The 27,546-nt window shown below is 43.7% G+C and overlaps 2 protein-coding genes across 8 annotated transcripts in view; one reads left to right on the forward strand and one right to left on the reverse strand.

Moving 5' to 3' along the window:
- TARDBP (TAR DNA binding protein) overlaps positions 1 to 27,137 on the forward strand; it is a 38,705-nt gene extending 11,568 nt beyond the window's left edge. For 4 of the 7 annotated variants that reach the window (XR_014010302.1, XR_014010303.1, XM_081203140.1 and 1 more), the window contains 2 exons: positions 26,000 to 26,078; positions 26,758 to 27,137. Coding sequence is in view for 3 of the 7 variants with exons in the window: in XM_081203140.1 (XP_081059266.1) it covers positions 26,000 to 26,078; positions 26,758 to 26,788 (110 nt within the window). In the remaining 4 variants the exon portion in view is untranslated. Of the gene's footprint in view, positions 1 to 22,386; positions 22,504 to 23,281; positions 23,345 to 25,999; positions 26,108 to 26,757 lie in introns of those variants that run through there. The other 3 variants (XR_014010305.1, XR_014010306.1, XM_081203141.1) reach the window with 3 other exon arrangements.
- Positions 1,270 to 22,327, reverse strand: MASP2 (MBL associated serine protease 2). Its single transcript, XM_081203049.1, has 11 exons — positions 22,122 to 22,327; positions 20,728 to 20,950; positions 19,839 to 20,016; positions 19,001 to 19,132; positions 12,690 to 12,886; positions 11,438 to 11,585; positions 10,033 to 10,151; positions 8,064 to 8,142; positions 5,735 to 5,872; positions 4,808 to 4,882; positions 1,270 to 2,146 (listed from the first exon to the last, which is right to left on the reverse strand). Exons 1-11 carry the CDS (start codon positions 22,124 to 22,126, stop codon positions 1,371 to 1,373), a joined length of 2,070 nt encoding a protein of 689 aa, XP_081059175.1. The 5' UTR covers positions 22,127 to 22,327; the 3' UTR covers positions 1,270 to 1,370.
- Positions 27,138 to 27,546: the final 409 nt, after the last annotated feature.

The following is a 27,546-nucleotide window of genomic DNA, read 5'->3' on the forward strand; positions in this document are numbered from 1 at the left end:
CACAGTCAGTTTAACACTGCTAGAAGGATTATCTTGCTAATGAGCTTCATTTAGTAATAAACAGCATAGTAATTTAACAAAGGCCCTATGTGAGCAAATGTGTTTGTGTGTTTCGGTTACCCACTGAGCATCTCTTAATTACTGAGGCGATGCTACTCAAATAGATGTAGTGTTGACAATTTCCTCTTGCAGTCCAAATTTGTGTGGGTGTGAATTGAGTCTTGGAGTGCTTTGGTCTCAGCAGTTGCAAATGTAATGTTGCAGCTGATTAAACAGCACCTCTGGGGGTCTTGTCCTATTCCTCTGAGCTGTATGTATCTGTTTTGGCTGTCAGTACACCCTGCTTATAAGAACAGAATAGTTTCTGAAATCTCTTCTCAGTAGTAGGGCACAGGGGAGTTCCATGGGTGCTACAAGCTTTGTCAGAGTTTGCATAATTTTGGGGCGCTACTAGATGTGGATTGACAAAACAGAAAATGAAGCCCTTGAACTTAACTAGCTGGTGATTAAGATTGGGCTCTTTAATCTGTTCCGGAAGGAAGTTTAATACCATTAGGACCAATCCCTGCAGTTTGGACAGTGAGTGGAGGAATTTGTAGAAGGCAATATTGTCAGTGGCAATGGAAGTGGTAAAAAAGCAACAGCTTAGAATCTTGGAGCATGTCACTAAGAGATACTAAGTAACTAGGGACTGGATTCTTTTACCACCTCTATGAACCATCTGGTTGTGATGATCAACATATTACATCTCTTATAACTCTTTGTTGAGGATCTTTAATAGGAAGCTTTTCAGATGGTCATTAAGACCCACTCGTGTACCCCCAGAAGGAACAGAAATTCTGATGTACCTCTGCTGAGGAGAGCAATAGAGTGCACAAATTTGGTTTTTTTTATTAACATTTAAATTTGGAAGAAGAAACATGTTGCATTGAACTTATGAAACTCTTGTATGGCACTTGTTCCAGGGGAGTAGGGAAAAAACCAACTTTAAAGGTCCAGCTGTTGGGGGGAGGAAACAGCTTCCCCCTATTCCCCGAAAGTAGAACAAGCACACAAGAGGCATGTGAAATGATACCTAATTTTACATGGAGTGTGTTTCATTTTCTTTGAAAACATGCTGCCTTCCCTGCTTAGGTAGCTCACAACACTGAATTCCCTCTGTAGCATATGATTTTGTGTAAACATACACAGGGTTCTGCTGTACATTGAATAACCTGGAAGCATTTACTGCTTGATCTTCGGCATATTTACCTAAAATTGAAGTCCCAGTTAATGTACTATATTTTTTTATTTCTTGCGTAATTGGAATTCTATGTAAAGCTTTTCTTTTCTTGGTAATGTGATACAAATGAAATGGTAAAAAATAATAATCAAGAATTTTGGGAAATGATGTCTTCAATCCAGGAAATATAGTTGATCACTTTAGTGTATACGCCATACAGCTCTGCAGAACCACACTCTGGAGGACCCCAGGACACAATGCCGCCTGCAAACCACCTCTTTGTTTCGGCATCAAAAAACACCAGTGACCCACCGCTATCACCGCTACAGGAATCTCTTCCTCCTTGTTCATATCCAGCACAGAACATGTTTTCTGTCAACACTAGTTGCTTCCCCTCCAAAGTCTGGTTTGCATAAGCAGCTTTACACTTCTCTGGATCAACCACATCTAGCTCAGTGTACATCAGGCTGTGTGACTGCATCCTTTTCTCTGTTCTCCCCCACCCAGCTACTACACCAGTGTTGGTTGTGTTTATGTGGAACCTGCTGCTTTGTCCTGGCAAGCAAATGGGAGTGATGTTTGCATTAATGGGGACTTTGTTCTTCAGTTTGATCAAAGCAATATCATTGTTAAAATTGATGCCATCGTTGGTAAACCCTGCATGCACAAAAACAGATTCTGCCCAGGCCTGGTGGTAGTGAGTGCTTCGCTTTCTTAGAAGCCCCAATTTCAGTGTCAAGGACGAAGCGTCTGCTTCTGGGAGGACGTGGGCAGCTGTTAAGATCCAGTTATCGTACAAAAGAGCTCCACCCCCAGTTGCTCCTTGTCCATTAGTGATCAGAACTTGCCAAGGAAACTGGCCAGGCAGTGCCTTCTTTCCACCAAAAATGCGCTTCAGAGTATTTGAAGTTTGGATTCCGCAAACTTGGGGGTTGGGGGGGGGAGAGAGTGAATAGTGTTAGGGTTTCATTAGAGAAGCAAGACTTTTAACTGTCATGAATATTGCTTATAGTTCAAAATGCATGTTTCTGAAAGAAGTCCTGAATTTGAAGTGAGAACACTTGTAGAACAGTAGCCTGATCCAAAGAGGGGAGTGGCTTGGGTGGGTGAGGGACAGCCTGTCCTTTTCAAATTCTCTGCCCAGAGAAAGCTGGCATGTCAGACCAATTTCTTAACAGGCTAGTTTACCCTATGCTGGGAGCTTCTGAGTTGGAGTAGGCGTTTTCCCTACCTGTGTTCAACACAATTGTGGAAGGGCTGCATCAAGTGTGGGTTTGGGGTATTTTCATAGGAATAATATGCATGCCTGGTGTGCAGCTGGACGTTTGGTTCATTTAACTCAATATTGCCTGGAACAGGGATGAGGAGTATCAAGGCCAGGGGTCAAAATGAGAGTGCACTCACCCAAAGGCTACATGGCCATTAGCCCAAAACAATTTTCCTACATCTGGTGTCTAGTATAGACTTCCATTGTCTGATAGTGACTCCAGGGTTTCTGTCAGGTTTCTCATATCTACTTGGATATGTTGGGGCTTGAATCTCGGAACCTCTGTAGGCAAAGAAGTCATTCGACTGGAATATATAGAAATGAGCTAAACCTGGTATGTAGATGTTATGTAAATTGCCTTATATGCTCAAATTTACACAGTTCCTCTTTATTTAGGGTCCTGGCATTTTTCCTCTGTGGCCCTTCTGACTTTCATTTTTGTTTCTGTTCTGCTTTTAATTTGTGTTTGTTCTAGTTAGTGTATGGAGGTTTTCTCCTCAAAGCTATGGCCAAGATGGGACTGGGGAATAGGTTCCCTCTTCCAGGGGGCCTCAGTAAACACTCTTTTATGTTGTTGACTCTGTCTTTTAGAAGAGGTTTTAATCATTTCTTGCATGTTCTGCTCTCCCTGCTGACCAGAAGAACACTTCATGGTAACCCCACGTTTCCATTTTGAATTTACAACTCCCACAATCCCTGACCCTTGTTCCAGATTGACTGGGGCTGATGGGAGCTGTAGTCAAAACGTCTGGACAGTGGTACCTCTGGTTACAAACTTAATTCGTTCCGGAGGTCTGTTCTTAAGCTGAAACTTCTTATGAGGTGCGCTTTCACTAATGGGGCCTCCTGCTATTGCGCGTGATTTCTGTTTGCATCCTGTGGTAAAGTTCGAAACCAGGAGCAGCTACTTCCAGGTTAGCAAAGCTCATAACCTGAAGCGTTCCTAAACAGAGGTACCACTGTAGTATGGAGAATAAATGGCTAATTCCATTGTGGCATCTACTTTGTAGAATAATCTCTTGGAGATAAGGGAGATACTGATTTTTGTGTGTTCCTGTTGGTAGTAACATCCTTATGGTGTTAATGCCAGTTCCTGGCATTTTTGGCTACTTACTTTAACTGATTGCAATGGGGGTTTTATTGCAGTTTTGGTGATGACTTTTTCATTATGTTTTTGATATATGCTACTCATTTTGTTGTAGATCTCTTTGCCATTGCTTTGAAATGAATGGTGGCACACAAACAATTTAAGATAGGGCATTCTCCCTTTTTGCAGGAAAAAAATTGTATTACCTAGAACTGTTTGGTAACTGGATACTTTTTAGCCTGAACAACAGAAGGCTATGGAGGCAGCTATACAGCTGCAAATATAACGTTTTAAGTGTGTTGTAAAGTGCATTATACAAATGTGACACTAGATGGTGATGGCGAGCTATGGAAAATTAAATATATTTTTCAAAACTTTTTTTAAAAAAACATTTTCAGTGTTTTTTATATGGTCTAGATTCCACCTGAGTGGAACATGATAGCTTTCTTCAGATACCTTGAAGGGTTGGATAGAAGAGGGGATTTGTTCTTGGTTACCCTAGGGGGCAAGGCTAGATCTAATGGTTTTATGTTTTACTGGAGGGTAGATTTTAACTGAACATTAAGCAACTGCTCTTGATGGTACAAGCAATTTAAAAATGGAACCAATTCCCTGGAGGGGTGTGGGTTCTCCCTTGCTGGAAGTCTTTCATATAGAGGCCAGGCAGTCATCTGTTAAAGATGCTGTACCTTTTGATTTTCTGCACTGAGCAGAAGTTGGGCTAGATGGCCTGCAACATCTCCCTCTAACTCAATGGCTGTAACTTTCTCTTTTGGGACATGGCATTGTCTTTGGTCAGGAATGAGGAAGATGCAGCCCTCCAGATGGTGGACCTCTAGCTCTGGATGAGTTAAGAGAAAGGGGGCTGATGGGTAGGATAGAGTATAAAGGCTGCTTTGCACCATTTTAAAGTCTGTGAAGACAAAAGTCAGGAATGGGGAACCTGAGGTCCTCTAGCTGCTGTAACTTCCACTGTCCCTGGCTGTTGGCTATGGTGGATGGGGCTGAAGAGAACCACAGGTTCTCCATTCCTGGTCAAAACTGAGGTGGGAGGGAGGGTGACAAAATGGGATACAGTACTTCATATATTCAACATCAGTCAAAAATATTCCAACTTCTGAAGTGAATTTGGAGAGGGGGAGAAAACAAGATGTTTCCAGGCCATTTATCATGTGAAGTGTCGCCTGGCTATGTATGGCAGGAGTGGGGAACCTGTGGTTTTATACATTACCTGGCTCACATACAGGAGGTGCTTTGTTTCCCATGGAATCTCTCCAGTAGCCATCAGGGGCGCACAGGAACCTGCCTACATTAAAAAGTTAAGCAGTTGAGATGTCTGCACAGAGCAAAGCACTCTACAATAAAACCACTTGGAGGTTTTACTACAATCAAGGGGTATATAAATGTTGTTAAATTCTCCCCCAATATATAGCTGGCTTCTTCAAATTGCTGAAAAATCCAGCTCTTTCAGACTTTTTGCTGTTCCTATGTGTGTAAATCTATTTCCTACCAATTTTGCATTTTTATCTTCCCTATACCCCGTGAGGTGTCTCGGCTGGATAATCATGAGTTGCTTGGTTGAGGAATACTTGGGTATGCTGCAGTGACTCTGGATTATGTGTGTAAACATGCTGTGACATCACAGCAGCACAACCACTTGCTGGGTGGAGGATATGAATTCAAATGTCAACCACTGTTGAGCCCATTACAGATACATTTATGTCCCTTTGCTTTTCAGTCAAGAGGCATGACTAAACACTGATGTGATATCATAAAAAGCCAATAGAGAACTCTGCTCTCAAGTGTTGATTCACTGGTAGCCAAAATGACACCATACAAGCCCAAGAGAGGAGGTAGCTGCAGGCTTGTTAGGACTAAACGTTTGGAGAAGTAGGCAGAACATTTTGGAAGCGGGGGAGAAACCTCTAAATGGAGAAGCACCGTAAAACAGCCCAACAAAGAAGGCTCAGTGGGCATGGAATGCTGGCTGACTGCAGGGGGAGATAGAACGGAGTATCCTGAAAGAGGTCATGGATGGCTAAACAAGAATACTGCAAAGTAGGTCCTAGTGCGCAGTTGTCCCATTTGGGACAATGGGGTTTACATTTAAAGATGTGTGTACCAAGGCCATGCCCCCTTAAACTCTCATTTCTCTTACCAGAACGACCGGCTTTCAGAGCATAGTAGGGGCTCTTGCATTTGTATTTGATCTCAGTTTGGTATGTAGTTCTATCAGGCCCTGTGACGTACACAAGTGCACCGTTTGCTGTGTCCTCGGCAGGACCACAGTCAACAACTGAAAAGAATGGAGCAACAACAGTTTTAAAATGCTTTGTAAGAGTGGGTGAGGGAAACCTAGGACTAGCTAGACTGGAAAAGAACCAAAGCTCTCAGTAGCAGGTTACCTGTTTTGTATGCAGAAAGTGCTATATTCAGTCCCTGGTATCTGGAACAACCTTCTGCATCTTAGCTACCTTATGGATGTTTTGGACTACAGCTCCCATATTGTGCGTCTGAGGGCTGATGGGAATTGTAGTTCAGAACCTCTGGAGTTTGCTATATTGAGACAAGCTGTCCTAGTGCAAAGAATCAGATAGGAGTTGACAAAAAATATCCTTGCTTGAATCTTCAGCTACATGGATAAACAGAAGGACTACTGGGTGGCTTCCTTTCTTCTTCACTCAACCTGTATCTTACCAGTACAGGATGAACTGGTGCTAGTGAAAATGCAATTTCTCACACACATTTTATGTGGGCATTCACTCCCTACACTTGTGGTGGGTTCACAGATGGGCTTACCACGTTATCAGGTCAGCCTTTGAATTTAAAAGTAGACCTGTGGAAAGTAGGGGGTCAGCATGTGTGAGTGAGCATCGCTTGTGGGACCATTGTATTCTTGCAAGCACATCCTTTGCCATTGCAGATTGTTCTCTGCAGTCTGAGCTACATCACTGTAGGCTGCACATCCAAGTTAAATAGATTAAAAGTCTGCTGAAGAAAGTGGTACAGTTAGATACTACCCCTAGAGTCCATCGTCTAAAGTTACCTAACATCATAGTTCTGTTAACCGCTAACTAATGGAACTCCTTCATTGCTTACTGCCCAATGATCTTACAAGACTCTTCGTTGAAGGGCCATGTCGTGAAGCACACACTTAACATTTCTCCCCTTCACTGCCATTTCATGCTTTGCAACAACAACTAGATTTCTGATTTTGAGTATGATTTTTTAAAAAAGTTTACCACACCTAATGAAACACTGAGCGTGTGTAGTTTAAACATGCTCCAGTGAGCACCATCATGACTACAGGAATAAAATTGAGGAGCTGGCTTCTGCTGCTCTCATGCTAATCACATTCGACTTTTGAATAAACAACCATTTTGTTGATGGGAGGGCTAAAACATATTTTAAAGTAATAAAAATAATTATACTCATCCATGCACATGCCCAGCGAGCTGCCTCAACTATAAAACATTTTTTGAGGGAAAATATATGGCAATCAGTGTCAGCCTTGGTGGTTCTTAGTGTGCCCACGTTGACCCAGGTGCTGGTGGTGGGGTCTGTTTGCCTCAATTCTCCTTGTTGATCATGCTCTGGATGGCAATTCAAGAACCTGTCCACTCCTCATTTTGCTGAATTGTGCCCTTTATATCTACCCCGGAGTCCTGTCCTTACAGAACAACTGAACCAGTAGAATCCAAATTCAAAGGGGAATCAGCAGATATACTATAAAGACCCCAAAGCTTTGGATTTCTTCATTCTGAAGGCTGCAGTCCACAAAATAGAGTTGCCATATTTCAAAAAGTAAAATTCCTGCCACAAATTTGAGGCTTTTTTTGGAAACCTAACCCAAAAATAGTGATTTTAAACTTTTTGAGCTGTTTCTGCTGCTTTTTCCATCATGTTGCTGATTCGGCAAAATCCCCCCCCCCCGATGCCATTTTTACACCCCAAAACAGGACATGTCAGGAATTTTCCTGACATATGGCAAGCCTACATAAAGTATTTAAAATATAAAACATTTTGGAGCTGCAATGAGAACTCTTGTTCCTGGGCAGCCTAAAATTGTGTCAATAAAATAACTAAGTTTACAGCTTCCTACTTTTCCCCATCTCCAAGGTGGCTTTTGGATACTGAAATCAAATTAAAGAAGAAAAACAAGTGGAAAAATCCAGGTTTTTCCATTAAAAGCGTAGGAGCCCTGCCAGAAGAAAATGATGGAAACTTTTAAAACCCTGATAGCAACTCTGCAGCTGAATTTTGGGTGCCTGTTGATCTGTACTCCCACTGAGAATATTCCAATTAAAACAAATTTTATTATGCTCTGATTCAAGCATGCTTTGCCTCCTACGCTTTTTTTGTGTGCAAGACTGCTTCATTCTGTCAAACACAATATGGATTCCCACAAGAAATAATTAAACCAGTAATCCATCTGAATATTACAAATCCAAAGACCTCCCTCCACCCACTCCTTCGCATTGACTTACTGATGCACTGAGCCATTGGCTTGTTCCAGGAGCCGTCCTTTTGACATATCGCCATGAAATATTCCACAATCATCTCATTCTGTGGGAGGGAAAGAGGAAAACAGAAATCCTATTTATTTTCTTGAAAACAATCAGAGCTTTGACAGCCCAAATGGATTTTCCCCGGTGGGGAAATATGTCTAGTTCAGCCTGCGAGAACGTGTTTGCGAGAACGTTAGTTTTCAATAATGGGTGATATTCAGTGTTAGTTATGTCCAAGATAGGGTTCAGAGAGAATTTTGATTCACTTTTCATTTAATGGCAGACTTATTTGATTCGCACTTTCTGAAATAATATGTGAACTGAAACATGGCTCTCCTTTAAAATCTGCACTTCTCTGAATTATGGAATGTAGTTCTCCAGCCAAGTAAAATGCATAGACTAATGTAATGTGTGCTTATAAATAAAGTACTAAAAACAATGCAAAAGAACACATTGCATAAGGAAGATAGCTTTGCAAAATGCACATTAGGTTTAATTGCATATAAAAAAAATGTGTATCAGGAAATTCACACTTAAATGCTGATGAATATTCCAATGGCCTTTAAATTAATCAACTGATATGGTAGTGAGGAAAATAAAACGTAAGACTGAAAAAACAAGAAACAAAACAATATTTGCCCATCCCTAATGCAGAGTAGACCTATTAGAACCAGTGGTCCTCCCAAAAAATGTTTAGGGGTACTCTCATTTTCCTACTCATATTGAAATACTGCCCCTCAATGAGGCCAAACTTAGACCCACAAAATGTTTAGGGGTATGCATACCCCAGAAACACTGAATAGAACCAATGGGTCTACTCGAGAGCCAGTGTGGTATAGTGGTTAAGAGCGGTAGTCTCGTAATCTGGGGAACCGGGTTCGCGTCTCTGCTCCTCCACATGCAGCTGCTGGGTGACCTTGGGCCAGTCACACTTCTTTGAAGTCTCTCAGCCCCACTCACCTCACAGAGTGTTTGTTGTGGGGGAGGAAGGGAAAGGAGAATGTTAGCCACTTTGAGACTCCTGAAGGGGAGTGAAAGGCGGGATATCAAATCCAAACTCCTCTTCTTCTTCTTCTAAATATGCTTTGGTTGGATCAATATGACAAAAACTTAGAGGGGGTTTGTTAAGTGCCTTATGTTCAGCAGGGGAGAGCCAGTCTAAACTCAAGCCACAGTGGGAGTTGCATAGGTTTGGGCCCACAATACTAAATGTGTGACTTCCGATAGTTACCTCTGAGCCACGCAGAGCCATAGCTAGGGGATCTTGCGCCACTGGCAGAACTGTCCAGATTGTGCCCCCTAGCCACTGACAAATTAGCTCTTCTTTCCACCTCTCCTCCAACCCCCCCTTCAATTCACCCTCTATTTAAAACCTTTTCTTATGAGGCAATAATCAATATTTTTATTTATAGACATATTAATGGACATATTTTAGCTGATTTGTGCCCCCACCCCTCTCCTGCACCCCGGCGGGGCCCCACCTTGCAACCCGCTAGCTACAGCCCTGGAGCCACAGGGAGACCAGCTAACAGCGATTTACCCAAAATATCTGTGATCCAGGAGGGATATAAGAGATCAGGCAGTCCTTGAGGTATCCTGGATCTAAGTTGCTAAGGGCCTTGCAAATTAGTGCAAGAAACTTGAACCTTGCCTGATAACGTGCAGCCAGTTCAAGCCTTTATGCCTCAGTCTTAGGTGCAGATATGCTATCTAGCCAGCCATGCTCTCTTCCAGGATACTCCATTCGATACCCCCTGATTTTCCACCCCCAGCTGCCCACTAAGTATTCTCCCCCTCTCTCTCCCAAGGCTGGCGTTCCCTCAAGTTGTTTTGGCCATGGCACTCGGAAAGTCATATTTGCTGTGAATACATAAAACTGCTTTGGTTCCTCAGTTAAATAGCATACCCATATGCTCATGTGTGCACTGCAAGGGATGGTTTTACTTACTTCCAAGAGTACGTAGCCAATATCGCAGGAGAGATTGTAGGACTCTTTCATAATATATTTTTCTTGCACTGGATAGATGAGGCCATTGGGTGGCGCTTCAGGGTTGGGGCATGGCAATGCTGCAGAAAGTTGAACAACAACAAAAAAACACCTCATTGCCATTTCCTGTCAAAGCAGATTCAAATCTCTTGAATCCATACTAATATGTGGGGGAGGTGGCGCTCTCACACTACATCCTGCTTAATCCCACAGTTGAAATGATGGTTAATTTGTTCCTTCTGCGGTTGCTTGTGTTGTGAATAGGAAGGTGCCTTAGAAGAGCATTAGTCCATCTAGCTCTGGAATGTGGCTCCCCTGTGGCCCTTGAGCTGTTGTTGGGCTCCATCAACCACACCAGCATGACTCAATGGTCAGAGATGATGGGAGCTGTAATTCAAAAAATGCAGGAGCATATATAAATAATAAGAGCCCTGCTGGAGCTTGCCCACTACTCAGATTACACAACAGTGAGCTAGATGGACTTTGGCCTGTAGAGGGAAGGACCTAGCTCAGTTATGTAACACGTGCTTTGTATTCAGAAGGTTCCAGGTTCATTCCTGGGCATGCCCTGGAGAACTATTGCCACCCACAGTAGTCATTACTAATCTTGATAAACTTTGGGTATAAGCAGGGGGGTTTTCAGCCAGAACCTGGGGGAACTCAGTTCTGGCACGTCTTAGGTGGGTTCTGGCAACTCTCAGATGGGTACCATTGCCATTTTAAGAGAACAAGGAAGGCATTGATGGTGAGTTCCGGCACCTCTTTTATAGAAAAATAACACTGGATATAGGACAACTTCTTTAGGTCCTTTACCAGTTGATAGTTAAAGAACTGGGGAGGAAAATGAGCATCCTTAGAAGGCACAGACATGGGACAAGTCTCCAGCTGGCATTATTTCTTAAAACATCCATGATGGAGAAAGAAATCTGCCTGAGAGCCTGGAGGGCTGATAACAGATAGTGTAGTAGATGGTGGAAGCTGATCTATTAGGGGAATTGGGGCCCAGCCCCAACAGCCTCAGTCTGCTCTCAGACAGCCCACACCTGCCTTCCTCCTTACGTATAGCTAGTCAGCAGGTGGCTCTGCCTGTCACTGGCACTTACTGCTGGTATCCCTACCTCATGCCTTACCTGTCACAACGGTAGACAGTACTGAACCAGTTGACCAACAGCTAATAAGAAGCAGCTTTCTCAGGATCCTATGGCATCCTGCAGGTTGGCATCCTTGTGCCCCAGAGCTGGAGGACCATAACTCGGCCCCCTCACAGAGCTACCATTCCCAGGGCTCCCTAGGAGCCAGGAACTGATATGTGAACCCAACAGAACTTCACTGCTGCCTGCTCTTTGGTTAAAAGCGATAATCTTACCTGTTGTAGTGTATCTGATTTTCCATCCTGTGTGATCTCCAGAGAGGTCTGTGGTGAACTGGATGCTGACGGTGTTGCTACGGGTTTCAATTTTCATAGGGAGGGTGTCCCCACAGAACGGGCCAAATTCTTGCTTGGGTGTTTTGATCTGAAACAGTGAAGGGAAACATCCCAACCTTTCTTCCATCATGGGCTGATCGAGTATCAGCTGTTCGGCTCTTAAGTTGCTTGCCTCAGGAGGCCCACAGCTGTTGTCAGGTAACCAGGGGTGACCCAGTAGCACTTTGCTGCTTGAGGCAAAGGACAGTATCCCCCCTCCCCCCGTTTCGATCTACTGTTTATTTTGGAAAATGGCTTGTTCGCTATGCATTTGGACACCTCTTAAGATACCGTAACCAAGTTTTGAATGATGGTTCCTGAGATTAATGAGCAGGGTTTTACCTTGGATAAAATTGGGTGCCTGTTTTGAATCAAGATGGCAGACTGAGCCCTTCAAACCTGCACTGATTTTATTGTGTTTCTTCCTTTTTGCTTGTTAAAGTTCCTGAGCAACTCCGGGGATGAGGGCTACTGGTTCCAAATATAGAAGCTTCCCGGTTTGGCACCCAAATATTGAAACACTGGCAGTGGGACAGTATCCCCACCCCAAGGGGACAGCAGACTAGCTTAGGGGGTCCAGGGTATACTTTATGGTAGGCATAACTTGGGTTTCCAAGAGGGGAATGCCTGGGGGCTGCTACCCTGGAGAGCCACTACCAGCTAGAGTAGATACTGGGCTGGATGCACCAGTTTAGCCATCTACCCCAAGTCTATTTTGTAGCTACCTGGTCCATAAATACATGCAACCAACTTCAACATTCTCAGTACATGTGATTCTATTTTATTTTATTTGTATCGGGATTTAGTGTGGATCTAAGAGTATCTGAATTCTTTGTAATGGGAGACGGATGTAAAAACTGATAACAGTTCAAGCATTCCAGTTAGGTGCCCCCAGAAGTAACTGCAATTTGCTGCCATGCATTGGGGCATTGCAGTGTCCTCAGCTCTTCATTGGTGTAGGATTGTATCCAGCCAAGTCCTACTCAGAGTAGACCCATTGAAACTGATTGGGCCTAAGTTAGCCATGCCTATTAATTTCATTGGGCCTGTTCTGAATAGGACTACTAGCATTGGATACAACTTAACTGGTGCTGACTGTACAGAAAACAAATTTCTTTAGTAGTAGAAGACCTGGTGAGCAGGTCCAACTGACCTTAAGGATGTCATAGGGGCATTCCACTTCTGGGTGGGTCTCTACATCAAAGCTTCCCACAAATTCCAAGACGACCATGTATCCATCTTCCACCTGGATCCCATAATTGCACTGGGAGAGTTTGGGATATGGGTTGGGATAACGTGGACTGGAAATCTCTCCAGATCTTGCAGTCAGCACCTTATCTACGCAATTGGCTGAAAAGTGAAGAGAGAGAAAAAAAATAAACCCCAAATTCTTCTCCGGAAAGCACATTAATTTATAAAGTTATTTGTCAAGAGAGCAGTTTGTTACGGTAATAAGGCCATTTTTACCCTGCTTTTCTGTTGCCTGCACATCCCCCATGGTGGCTTCCATCAGTTCAGATGCATTTGTACAAATGTATTCAAGGATTCCTAATGTGTTTTGAACACAAGGAATCTAACGCCTACCAGATTTTATCAGACTACAACTCTCATTGTCCCTTACTCTTGACTTGAGGCCCAAGCACTGATTTTTAGTGCCAGTTCTTTGGAGAGTTCCTGGATATGTGGTATTCCTTTTTAAAAAAATATGATTGTTACATTGTTTTGATTTCATTTGGTAAGCCACCTTGCTATTTTATGATGAAAGGCAGTAAATAAAAATAAATCCCTAAGTATTGGCCATGCTGACTGGGGTTAATGAGAGCTGTAGTCTAACAACATCTGAAGACCCCGCAATAAGTAAATACCATAGTTGTCCGATGTAAGGAAAAGGGGAGAAAGCTATGAGCTTGTTAATTCAATTCTGGAGAATTTGGCTAGGCCTCAGTATTATAGCAGGTCTGATGAATTTCTGAAATCTAGTTGTTCTTGTACTGCTTTTCATCTGTTTTTATGGTATATTTGGAAATCAGCTTGAGATGCATGTAAATGATTATTCATAAATTCTTTAATAATGGTGACTAGATAATCTAGCTCAGTATTGTCAACTCTGACTGGCAGCGATTCTCCAGGGTCCCAGGCAGAGAAGTCTTTCCCATCATCTATTTGCTGATCTTTTTAATTGCCAATGCTGCAGATTGAATTTGGGACCTCCTGCATAGAAAGCAGATCCTTTTATCACTGAGCTTGGGACCCTCTCCCTAATTAAAATTTAGTCTCTCCCTATTTTCCTAACCCCCCCCCCCAAACAAAACACACAACGAATACATAAAAACCCCAATGCCAAACAGTCAGTAGCAATAAGATAACTAAGTGTTTGCTGAGATAGCTGTGCTGTGTGGCGTATCAAGCAGTACTCCTCCATTTGGCCCTAGCACAGGGTAAGAATATACTGCATCTCAATGGGGTTTCAATTGGTTCTTACCTAAACCTTTTTAAAAAATCAATTTAATCAATGGCCATTTCTGCAACATCTTTTGGTGGCGAGTTCCATAAGTTGTGTGAAGGATGTCACTTTCCCTACCCCCAGTGTATTGCCCATCAGTTGCTTGAGCGCACCCCAATCCAAATCTGAAAATGGGAGTGGAGGAAAAAAGTTTCATAATTCTAAAAACACTTACAGTAGCCTCCACCAAACTGGTGCCTTCCAATTGGGTTGGAGCATGACTGTCAGGTCGGAGTTGTGAGCTACAGCATCAGCTCCAACAATGGCGGACATTGGCTATCCAGCTTTGATCAAAGTTTCCCTGAACTAAAATGCTCCATATGCTTTTAGCATCTCCATGCAGGGAAGGTGCTTTAATGCCTTGACCAATTTAATTGACCTCTGGTACATCTTTTTCAGCTGGGCAGCAGCTATCAGCACCGATAGCTGCAAACCCTGATACCTTTGTGGCTGTCATCTTTGAATCGGCCTGCCACTTGTTTAAAGGGGAAGGGCTGTAGCTCAGTAGCAGAGCCCCAGGTTCAAATCCCTGGCATCTCCAGGTAGAGAGAGACCCCCTGTCTGAAACTCCACAGTGCCATTGCCATTCAGTGTAGACAGCACTGAGATAGACCAGTGATCTTACTCTATAATGCAGTTCCTAAAGCCTTCTCTTTACATCAGGGGTGGGGAATCTTTGGTCTGACTACAACTTGCATCATCTCTGATCCATTGGCCATGCTGGTGGGTGGGCAGGCAGGGGAGGGGTGTTGATGGGAGTTGGAGTCCAGCCACATTTGGAAGGCCAAAGGTTCCCCAACTCTGGTTTACATGTGCAATTCTGATGGCAGCTGCCCTCCCTGTTTCCTTCCCGATGCTTTCAAAAATACAGCCCACCCCTCAGTGGCTCTCTTGGTCGCCAGGCGTGTGTAGGAGTGGAAATCATCCTTGCTCTGCAAAATCCAGCCGTAACTCTGGCTGGCATGCTCGGAGTCATGGCATCTCCCGCTGGACACAGCAGGCAGGATTGATCGGTTACGGAGTGCCTGAAGGAACTCTTGCTTGTTGACAGCGCCTGGTACTTGGCTAGGGCCAGGCAGCTGCAGGTTCTGAATCTGAACTGCAGCAACTTCCTTGCTGATTTATGGAGGAGGATGGAGCAAGGGGTTGACAGACGTAGGCCAGGAATACTTTTTGGCTTCGCAGTGGTTCAGCTCGAGATGACTCAAAATCAGAAAGGCATTCAAGTACTAAGCCTCTTCTCCCCCACTCCCTCTATTTTGCTTCTTTCCCTCTTGACCACATATAACCTTGGAAAGAAAAAGTTTTATTTTCTTGTCGGCAGGGGTGTAGCTAGCTCCTCCAACAACTTGGCACAATGCAGATACGCACTGAAATATATAAGTGCAAACACTGGCCTTCATAACAACTCATGAATACTGCTTTAAATTAGTTTCAGTGAATTGTAGCAGTTGATTTCTAATCCATATCTATTCATCATGGTGTTTGTAAATAAGACCCAATAGTCCTTCAAACTTTCTGAGAGTCCCCTCTGCTATTGCATAACTGAATGTTTTCTGCAACATGTGCCATTTCAACAAGCACATTTTAAATGCTAGTGTTAGCTTCTGTTTTGTCTCTGACTTTCTGACAGTTGACAATCAGGCAGTTCTTTCTTTACTGTGACTTTCAAATATCCTGCCAACATCACAAGAGGATTTAGTGCAGTGTTTGGGAATATTTTTTTTCCACCCTGAGGGCCACATTCTGGTCTGAGCAACTTTCCAGGGGCCTCAGGTTCAATGCCTAGCATCTTCAGGTAGGGTTGAAAGTCTCTCTAGCCAGACCTTAAAGAGCTACTGGTCCATCAGTGTAGACAATACTGATAATAAGGAGAGCCCTGAAGGCCTGAACCACATCCAGCATCCTGTTCTCACAGTGGCCAACCAGATGCTCTAATAGGAAGCCTGCAAGCAGGTCCTGAATACAACATCAGCTCTCACCACTTGGGATTCCCACCATCTGGTATTCAGAGGCTATTCTACCTCTGACAGAGTTAGAACATAGCCATCATAGTTTGTAGCAATTGTGCAATACACGCCTGTTCCATCACAGTCATTCTTGAACTGGCACTCATGAGGCAGGGACATCACATTTGCTACCCAATTGGCACAAGTGGTGTCACAGCATTCCCCGATATGTGCCTGTGATGCTCATGCTGCCGTGCTCTGTAGAGCACTCCTTGTCACAATTGATGGGACAAAGTGGGACCAGCTCTCCCCGGCTGTTACACAGTGAGAGCAGACAGCTTCTTGTGGTCACGACAATGGAACGGCTTGAACTGACTCTCCTGTGTTTTATAGCTCTTTGGATATGGCCACAGGGAGCTGCCTTTATTATGGGCTGTATTTTTATTTCACAGATCTGCAGGCAAGAAAAATCTATAAAGCAGTTTTTTTAAAAAGAAAAAAAAGGCTTGTGCAAGAGGAATGGGACAATTTTTCACGCCGTCCTCGGCTGTAAACTCTAGCTGGGCTTTAGGGGCGCCGGGAGAGTGTTCAATTACACTTAGGGCTATATTTTTATTAGAGTAACACTATACTGCCCATGAGAGACTTGAACTCTGAGGAAGGAGCCTGCCTCAACTGGTGAACTCGTGATGGCTGGATCATTAGGTCCAAAATTAACAGTAGGCTGTGAATTACATTAGTGAGTAACTGGGAAGTTGCTGCGAGTTTGAAGAGTGGAAGCAAAGTGGGAGTGGGTGGGTGACGTACATGGCTTTTGCCATTTCATTGCAGGCAGGGAGAACTTCCATGTTTAAATTATCTGTCTGATATAGATAGCTGGTGCATATAAAAGGCTTCTCCTTGACATACTACTTTTCTATGTGTTTCTGTTTAAAGATGATTCTCAGCCTGTTGCCCTGAAGACCAATTTGTGAAAAGGAGCAAAGTTTTAAAATGAACACATTTTACATTTTCAAAAGTGGCACTGCTGCTCAGAAGCTTCCTTAGATCAGACTATTTGTTCACACAGCCTAGCATTATCTTACTCCAGCTTGCAGTGGACCCTCCAGGACATCAGAATAGTGTTTCCCTTAATCTGATCCTTTTAACACAGGGACAGGGGAATCTCATGCTCTGCAGCTGTAGTTGGACTACAACTCCCATCATCCCTAACTGCTGAACCCAACAAGGCCACAGGTTCAGCACCCCGCTTTTAGCTGGAGATGCCAGAGGTTGGACTTGGGACCACCTGCATGCAAAAGAGGAAGTTGGAAAAATGACGCCCTTTCCCAGTTCCTTTTTATGGCTCCTTGTGCTTTTCAAGGCTTAGATTAATTCTGCTGGATACAACTTTCACCCAGATCTCTTGGGGAAATGAAGTTGTACTTGTATACTTCTTGTCTCTTTGTAGGGTGGCTTATCCAGGGGAGGGGAAGGGGGGGAGTAAAGTGATGCCCAAGGCAGTCAAAAATTCCAGTGTGCCCATGGACTTTAAAAGTTTGGCAAACAATGTCTACTAACCATGATGGCTACATTCCACCTCCACTGTTGGAGGCAGTCTGCCTCTGAATCATAGCTCCTGGAAGAGAGTGCCAGGTATGCTTGGGAGAGACTCTCTACCTGAGACCGTGGAGAACACCAGCCAGTCAGTGTAAGCCAGGCTTCCTCAACCTCAGCCCTCCAGATGTTTTTGGCCTACAACTCCCATGATCCCTAGCTAGCAGGGCCAGTGGTCAGGGATGATGGGAATTGTAGTCTCAAAACATTTGGAGGGCCGAGGTTGAGGAAGCCTGGTGTAAGCCGTACTATCGACCAGTGGGTTGGGTTCAATATATTACAACTTCCTATGTTCTTTTGGAGGCTGCAGAGGAAAGGTTTGCAGAAAGCTTGGGAGAAACAGAGAAAGCCATTTTATTTGCTGCAGGAGACAGTGCTAGGCAGGAGGAAGAGGAAGAAGACACAAGCTGGTCACGGATCAAGCATAGCGCTCTGTATGATTGCGCACGAGGCTACAGGCAGTTCAGGAGGGAATGTTGACACGTCTAGCTCCATCTCTCCCTAAGCCGCGAAGAAGCGAATTTATTTATTTCATGCTGGAAAATAAAGAAGGGAGGAGAGAGGGAGAAGAAAGGAAAGAGAAAAAAGAGCTGGTGAATAATAAGCCTTCCTGAGTGGGTGGCAGAAAAATCAAAGAGTGCGCCTAGCATACTGCAGACTTAAAACATAGGGCTGCCGTTGGATGCAACCTATTCGCTGCTGATTGGTTTCCCGACACAGTTCAAAGCTTTTTTTCTGGACCTCAGGTATTCCAAATATCCCTACGATCTTAAGGCCTAGACACTTAATTTATAAAACAAAAATGAAACCGGTAATCAACCTGTGGTTTTTAGTGTAGTTTAATGTATTTTCTAAATGCTGAGATTTTATTTGTGTTTATCTAAATTTTGTGGTGTGCCTTGGAAGCTCTGCTGGGCAGCACCATATAACAATTTTGAAACTGGGGCGGAAAACCGTTTTTCAGCTTGAGAGCCACATTTCCTTCTGGGCAACCCTCCAGAGGTTGGTGGGCAGGGCTGGAGCCAAAAGTGGGTGGAGCAACAACTGTATGTTTGACATTAGTACAGTAGGCCAGCTTATACACATATTCACACAACCCAGTCTCCATCCAGTCAAGCAAGAGGCATGATCAGAATCCAACAATACATCCCAGCCAGGCAAATATACTTGCTGTGCAAGGCAGGGCCAGTGAGAGGTGTAGGGAGATTTTGAAGGGCCCGACAGAACAGCCAAGAGGACCACATTTAGCCCCCAGGTCTAAAGTTCCTCACCTTAATTTTAAACAAAACAAGTAAACAATCAGCAAATACCTAAATAAAGCACAGCTCTAACTTAAGCTGGTCAAGGAAACAGTTTTTTTGTTTTGTTTTAAAAACCCACTTGTAAGCAGCTCTCACCAGCTCCCAAGAGACTCACCTGTACAGGTCCTTTTGTCTTTGTGTAGACGGTAGCCAATTTTACAGCTGCAGTAGAAGCCGCCCAGGTAATTGTGGCAACGATGATCGCAAAGTGGCTCGCTGTCAGGGAGCTGTTCACACTCATCAATGTCTGGAGGAAAGGGAGGAGAAACAGGAGCTTGGATGTAGCTCTTCCAAAGCCAGTTGCAACCATTTTGGCGAGGGATTTCTGGAAGCGGGCGTGGACACATATGTGACGCAGGGGCTGAGATGGTCCCGTGGGTGGAAAGACCGAGGGCTGCACCTAATGCCAGCCCCACTAAGGGCTGACATGGCTAATGTCATGCCTTTAATTTCAATGGGTCTATTCTGTAAAATGTAGTTGGGACATTTTTTGCACTTTTAGATCTGCATTAGCCCTGGGAAACGTGGTGCATGTATCTTTTCATCTTAGACCACATGAGAATAGTGTCTGAGGTCCCTTTGGAAATGGGGTAATGGCAGAATCAGGCCTCTTCTGGGCAAAGAAAAACATATGAACACCCAAAGCTGGGTCTGAGTACTGAATACTGAACCATGCCATTGGTTCATCTAGCTCAGTATTGTCTAAGCTGACGCACAGCAGCTCTCTGGGATTTCATATGGGTGTCTCCTCCAGCCCTACTTAAAGATGCCAGTGAAACTCCAGGGTTTCAAGGAGAAAATTTTAGTTCTTCCTGAAGGTGTTGAGGACTAAACATGGGACCTCCTAAATGCAGTGCATGTGCTCTACCACTCTGCTATGATGACCACTTGCCATTGACATGCCCGTTCTGCCTTGCTTGCATGGAAGAGGAATGTCACCTCCAACCTCTCACCTTCAGCAGCATAAAAGGCCTCAAAGCCAGTGAATTCTTTCTCGTTGGAATAGTCTGATCGGAAAGTCACAGCTAGGTTGTTGTTGATGGAGTGGTAGGTCCTGTCCCCTGGGACTTCCTCAGTGTCTGTGCTCTGATGTCCACACAGGGTGGCCAAGACTGTCCCTCCTGAACGCAACTGGAAAGCAGGGAGATGAATGAGATACATATCTATATATAAATGCAATGATAACTCCTTTTTGCCTGCCCTTAAGTGGACCTGCCAGAGGTTATCCCAGGAAAATGGGAAGCTGCCTTATACTATTAGAACATAAGAAGAGCCTACTGGATCAGACCAATGGCCCATCTAGTTCAGCATCCTGTTCTCAGTAGCCAACCATATGCCTGCGGGAAACTAAGGAGGACCTGTAGTTTCCAGCAGCTTGTATTCAGAAGCATTGCTCTCACTGACCATGGAGCCAGAGCATAAACAGCATAGCTAGTAGCCATTGATGACCACCTCCATGAAGTTGCCCAATCTTTTATTGCCACCCAGGTTGGTCATTACTGCTTCCTGTGGGAGCGAGTTCCACAGTTTAAATACGTGCTGCATGAAGAAGTTGAGTTAGATTATTGGACCACACAGCACAGTATAATCTACACTGACATACGGCAAGGTATATTCTGCCTGGACATGTTGCTTGGGATTGAACCTGGGACCTTCTGCACACAAAGCGGGGGATGAACTTGCAAGAACTCAAAGAGATCAGAGAAAGCAAGAGTCCTTTGGAAATTAACCAGGCATGAAGGATATCACTTTGGTTGCTTGCTTGGGTCTGAATTGAATGAGCTTCCTGGGCAGCAATCCTGACACTACCCATTAAAAGCATGCTCACATGACGTCACATACCTTCACATAGTCATATTCGCACTGGTAGGAAAGCTCTAGATTGAAGTGGGTAAAGTAGAGGCGGATACCATAGCCAGGGGGCACAGTAATGTTCCATGTCCTCTCCTTGCCATTGGGGTATATGTTCGGGAAGTCGGGGGATGCAATCTTTCCATACATTTTCTCCAGTTGGACGAGGTCACTGAGCACCCCATGGGAAAAGGCGAAGAGGAAGAGGCAAAGTCTGCAGGGGAGAAAATGAAGAAAGACTGGTGAGGCCAAGCTGACTCAACCCAAGATGCACATCCAAGTAGCCTGACCTATTAACACCGTACAATTGCACCCAGACTTAGGCAGAGTTGGCAACTGACTTCAGGGGGTCCCCAGCATAGTGCTGCTGCAGGGCCTCTTCATGGGCACATGACCATGCAGTATTTTCTTGCAATGGCAGTAGCAACCCCCCAATAACCCTCCCTGCTGCCCCCCGACAGCCTTTTAGCAGTGGGGTGGGCACCAACGCTGCTTTAAATGGAAGCCGAGCTAAGCTCTCACCCATGGTGGTTGCCCAAAATGCAGTGCCCCGACTTACAGATCTGTGAAATCCATAGAACAATTAAAACGTGAACCAAATGGATTTGCTCCTCATTCCTGATATGCACGTGCATTTTCTTTGGAAAACTGTTTACACCAGAAGCAGCCAACATGTTAGACTATGACTACCATCAAATCTGTCGTTTTTGCCAAATATTGCAGTTCTGTCAGTTGAAACATTGTTCTGTTGTTTTGTGACTATGATTAAAAAAAATAAATAGCAGAAGGGCCCAACTTGGTGAGCAATAAGAATATTAAAAGAACCTAACTGCTGGATCAGCCCCCAAAGCAGGGCCTAAGCACAACAGCAACAGTCTCCCAACTGTTGGGATCTGGTGTTCAGATGCGTACACCATAATTATCATGACCAGTGGTAGCTATTAATAAGCTTATACTTCACAAAAAAGGAGGTATGTCAGTTATTTCTTAAGTAAACATCTGGTCAGTGGGTTCTGATGAACTATGTTTATAACGATAAGAAAAAGAGATTTGAACTACCAGTTCCGTTTTGCAAACTGCATGCTGAGCTGCAAAATTGGATCTTCCTATAGTGTGCTTCTTACAGCAGAGATACAGTCTATCCCTTCACTTCAAGAAACAGAACACTGCTCTGCAGGAATCTCAGATTAAGGGCTTGCCCAAGAAATCTGAGTGAATTTAATCCATTCAACCCATACTTCAGTTTGCCACAGAGCAGACTGCAAAGTCCTGATTGTCTCATAATTTTGCAGCAGTCCTACAAGGATCAATTCTACTTTGCTGTAAAAATTACATCGAGTAGTGTTCCAGATCCCTTTCAGAAAGACATCTTGGATAGAACTTACCTCATTCTTGCAATGCCCCTCTTTATGTCTTTTTGTGTTCTGGGATCAACAGCTGTCTCTTGTATGTTTGCACTGTTTTGGGGGAAAAACACACACCAAACCACCCTTCTGTTTGTTCAGCAGTTATTTATCTTTCTTTTGAACTCCAACCTTTATCTCTTCCTTTCCCATCAGACTGGTCAATAGCTTCCATGAAACACGACTGATAGTTGGAAGTAAGCATGTGCACTCCTCAATCTGCTTTCTCTGTCTCTCTCTCTCTTAGAAAATGAAAAGTTCAGGTGGGACACAGTCGAAGGACAAGTGCCGAGTTTAAAAGGTTTTTCAGAGAAAAAGTTGAGCCCAGCCGTGTAGTGGAAAGCAGAGTCAGAAGGGTAAAAAGGTGGGGAGAGATGTAGAGAAGCGCGTGATTTGTTCTGGTGGTTGGCTGAGAGAGGACAAAGCAGAGGCATATGAGGCAATAGCAGCTCTGTTTCGCCAGCCGGGTCTTCCCCATTCTTGTGCAAGGTGGGTAAACACAGGGAGAAATATAGCCAATGTTCTGCAACCAAGTACAGGAAAAGGAAAAGAAAAAAATATTATGGAAAAGAGACAAATATACCTGACATCAGATTATGTGTGCTTTCACACTTAAGAAGTTGACTCCCTTCACAAAGCCTGGGAATAAAGCCCTGATCTTTTCAACTACCATGACTTTTCTGTTTTAATGGGTAATAGGGGAGGAGAAGCTGATTGTGTAGCCTCAGCTGTGCTATTCACAACCGGAAGGCAGACTTTGCATGTTTAGCTATTTTAAACACAGTACTTTCAGTCCCTCAATTGAGAAAAAGGAAGAAAGGGATTGTATCCAGCTGTGAGTTAGTTAGTTAGTTACAGTGGTACCTCGGGTTAAGTACTTAATTTGTTCCGGAGGTCCGTTCTTAACCTGAAACTGTTCTTAACCTGAATCACCACTTTAGCTAATGGGGCCTCCCGCTGCTGCTGCGCCGCCTGAACACGATTTCTGTTCTCATCCTGAAGCAAAGTTCTTAACCCAAGGTACTATTTCTGGGTTAGCGGAGTCTGTAACCTGAAGCGTATGTAACCTGAAGCGTATGTAACCCAAGGTACCACTGTAGTTAGTTAGTTATCACATTTGTATCTTCTCTTTTTCTCCACAGAGCCCAAGTGTAGTGTATGTGGTTTCCCCCCTCCTCAAGTAATCCCCTCAACAGCCCTGTGAGGTAGGTTAGGCTGAGAAGGAGTGACTGGGCCAAGGACACCCCAGTGAGCTTTTTGGCCGAGTGAGGATTTGAACCCTGGACTCCCAGGTCCTAGTCCAGCACCCTAACCACTACACCGCACCGGTTCAGAGCAGATCCTTTGAAATGAGCGGAACTAAGTCATGCCCATTATTTTCAATTGGTCTGCTCTGCCTATGACCCAATATTGGATGCAAACCATGGCTAATTTCTCCTACACAGGGCAAACCTGCCTGATAATTAACCTCAGGCCATGCTCCTCACTGCCTCAGCTTCACACCCTCTGTGGGTGGAGATGTGTCCCTGAACTTTGATAATGCCTCCTGCTTGCTTGAAGGGGGATTTGTGTGCATGTGTGTATAGAGATTAGCCTGTTGTTTGAAGGTAATGTTTACATTTGTTGCTCCACCTCCTTTTGTTTCTAGCCCCACCCACCGCTAACATGTGGCCCCCCAGAGCATTGCCCAGAACAGAATGTGGCGCTCAGCCTGAAAAAAAGCTAACTAAAAACAATATTAATGGGTTGTTGCGTCCAATGATTGCATTTATAATCTTGGCCTATATGACACTTTACTACATTATGCTTGTAGTGTACATGGTAGTATTTGGTGCTATCAGTTGGTATTAAGCTAAAATTAATAAAGGAACTATGCAGTGATACTGGCAACATATAGTTGTGATCTGGGTTTTGTAAATTGAGTAGACAGTGTAAATATTAACAATTCCTTTTTACATGTAATGTACTGAATAAATACTTTACTCACCATTGATCACAAATCTAGCTGGAAATTAAGCATAATTACATGTCTATATGTGTACATGCCTACAAAAGAAAAAGTAAAGTGAAAATATTAGTTCTGCCTTATATGGAGTAGGGATGGATATGTTAGTCTATTTCTCTTGCATGTCAGAGGCTCCATATCCCTGTGGCAGTCCTCTCCAGCTTGGTACATTCCAGATGTTGATGTATTCCAACTCCCATCATCCTCAGCCACTGTGGCCAATAGTCAAGGATGATGGGAGTTGTAGCCCAACCTCAAGAGCACCAGGTTAGGCAAAGCTGATATAAACTAACTGAAAGCAGCTGCCCAAGGTTTCAGGCAGGCTTCTTTACCCACCTGGTTTGGAGATGTTGGAGATTGAATCTGGGGCCTTCTGCCTGCAAAGGAGATGCTCTACCATTGAGCTGTGGATACACCCAATAAACACTTGTCTTATACCAAGTCAGACTATTGATTCCTTTAGCCCAGCTTTGCCTGCAATGACTGGCAGTAGCTCTCCAGCGGACATTACATGGAGATGCTGGTGATCGAACCACAGACCTTTTGTGTACAAAGTGTGATCTGCAGGACACTTATGATCCTTCCCCCGAGACATCAAAAAGCTGCTGTGCATTGAGTAGATCCGTCTAGCTCAGTATTGCCTTTTCTGACTTGTAGCAATGGTTCTCTAGGGTTTAAGGCAGGAGACTTCCGTACTCCTACTTGGATATGCTGTGGATTGAACCTGGGACCTTCTGCATGCAAAGCAGGTGCTCTGCCACTGAGCCCACACCCCTTCTTATTTACAGAGGCCACGTTTCTAATTACTTGAACATAATCTCCTGCGCATTATCGCCTGTTTCCTCTCTACGCCCACATGCTCAGAAGGTCCGATGGAGAGAGATTCTGACTTACAGTGACAGCTACCGCCTTGCTTCAGAGATGAATTGCACTGAGATATCCTGTAATTACACTTCCAGCTTATCACAGTCAGCCCTTGTTATCCGAGGTGTCTGTTTTGTGAGGCAGCAAACACTGCCTGTCACCTGCAGATTTGTGCCAGCCTCCTCTGCCCTTCAGCTCGGAGAAGCAAGTTGATATTTTTCACCAGAGGGAAAATATTTGAGAACTGATCGCTAATAATGATGCCGATGATAAGCAGAAAATTCCATTCCAAGCATACAGAGGAATAAGTTTCCAGATAAATTTCATGCCTAAAGCAACCTTTCACAACCCAGTGCCCTCCAGATGTTCTGAACTACAACTCCCACCAGCCCTCGACAGTAGAACAATCTGTGAATTTGCAACATTTGCATTGAGATATGTGGGCTTTTAAGTTATTCTGTTCTGTTGTTGAAGCAATAAAGACATTTCCTTAAAAAAGAAAGTGTTTCAAATGTTTTTTCCCCAAAAGTGTACATTTCTAAGCACATTTTAAATTTTATTTTGCGTGTCTTGCTATATTGGGTTATGATTCATTTATTTGCTTTTGCTGTTTGTAGCATTGCATTACTTTTAAAAGGCAACTAGTGAATGGGGAGGGGGGAGCTGATAGAGCCCATATACAAGATTTTTGTAAAAGGATGCAGTTTTCACTTGTGGGTTTTTGGGTAGATACTGGGTTGTATCCAAGTTTTACTCAGATAGACACATTGAAATTAATAGTGATGCCCATTAATTTTAGTGGGTCTACATTAAATACAGAACATAGTTAATTTTTTTTGTGGGGGGGAAAGGATGTTTTTATCTGAATTGTAACATTTACATCAACAACAACACATTATGAGGGAGGGACTTACAATGTAACATTGGCATGACCTTGTTGGGTCACAAGTTCAGTTTAGAAATTCATGTGCATCTCTTTGTGTTTTTACAGGAACCGCCCCTGATCTCCCAGCCAAAGTTGTCCATGAGCTGCCAGTGGCTGCCAACTATTTTCTTCCCTATTTGCACAAGTAATAAAGCAATAACAAGTCTTCTGAAATATGCTTGCCTCTGTTCATTTTATTAGTGATTTTGGTTTATGTGTTAGTGCTGATCTCCACACTTCTTGGTACCAGCTTTGTTTTATTGATTGATTGATTGCATTTATATTCCACCTTTCCTCCAAGGAGCTCAAAAAGGCATACATGTTTTTCCTCTTCCCATTTTAACTTCACAACAACCCTGTAAGTTTAGGTTGAGAGACAGAGGCTGGGCTAAGGTCACCCACTGAGCTACATGGCTGAGTAGGGGACTTAGAACCACAGTCTCCCAACATTGCAAGCACTATACCACTCTAGTGTAGGAAACTTGCAATGCGAACCTTTGTCTCTTTTGCATCCATCATTGCTCACAGTTGGTCTCCGCTCACACATGCAAACCACACACAAACTGGGTGTGTGTGTGTGTGTGGTGGTAGAGAAAACTAACATGGAAGGTCCAATGTAGATAATGACATTTCCAAAGTTAGGAGACCTGGAATAGTGTGTTCGGTTCAAGGACTTTCCCATTTGGGGCCATAAAAAGTCTTACAGCAGTTAACAGACAGAGTACCAAGTCTTTGTGTATTGCTGATTTAGATTACAAGCAAAACTAGTTGTGGATATAGCTGCAGTGACTGACGGGCGATTTTGTTGATTTCTTCACATACAGCATTTTGGAATGGAAGAACGCCATTGTATGACTACCACATATGGAAAAAGGTACCTCACGCCCCACCTTGCTCCCCACACCTCCTTCCAATGCCGGGGAAAAAAGCATATTGTTTATTCTGCTCAGAGTGTGGGGAATGAGGTCCTAGAAGAACACTATTTTTAAAGCATTCTCTCTCAACTGGCAGACAGATTTAAACGGCGCCTTTCGCTTCTACACCTCTATAAAGTTTCATCAGTGTTCAGTTGTAAGTCCTGTCCCCAGATGACTTAAAATCCATTGTGAATGCTCATACTTTCACCCAACAAAATGTTATAGATTGCTGAAACTACACACTTTCCATTTTTTGTGGTCTGAGCAATAAATGTCTCGCAAGTTGAGAGGACATCTAGTGGCTTGGCTTATGATACTGGGTATTGTTACAAAATGTTTGACTTGATGTAATTGAAACCTGGTAATTGTATTATTCCTTAACGAGGTTTCTAACAGCTTGTTAGCTTTAGGGTTAAGTCCTGTATATAAGTACATTGAATGGTATGGACAAACAGCTTCTTCCCAATGCACAAACTGCAGAAACGTATCACTTATTATTATGTTTACTCCAGATTTTCTAAACTGTTGAGTTGTTATTGATGTAGGGGTTTGCTATTGATTCTGTTTCTAACCCCTCCCTCCCAATGCAGTTTAAATCCTCTATATTTCTTTACTGAAGTCTCTGCCCTTTCTAGGTGCAACCAAGATAGCAGAGCACGACAGACTCTAGAAACTCAGCCTGTCCTGTCTCTCCTC

Source organism: Podarcis bocagei (assembly GCF_964188305.1).
Source record: "Podarcis bocagei genome assembly, chromosome: 7".
NCBI classification, from domain to species: Eukaryota; Metazoa; Chordata; class Lepidosauria; order Squamata; family Lacertidae; genus Podarcis; species Podarcis bocagei.

Excerpts from the sequence above, each read along its gene's own strand:
- MASP2 (XM_081203049.1), bottom strand. Across the intron at positions 10,152-11,437 it reads AATCAGATACACTACAACAG|CATTGCCATGCCCCAACCCT; the intron begins GTAAGATTATCG and ends AACTTTCTGCAG. Across the intron at positions 4,883-5,734 it reads TCTGAAAGCCGGTCGTTCTG|GCAGGTTCCTGTGCGCCCCT; the intron begins GTAAGAGAAATG and ends TTTTTAATGTAG.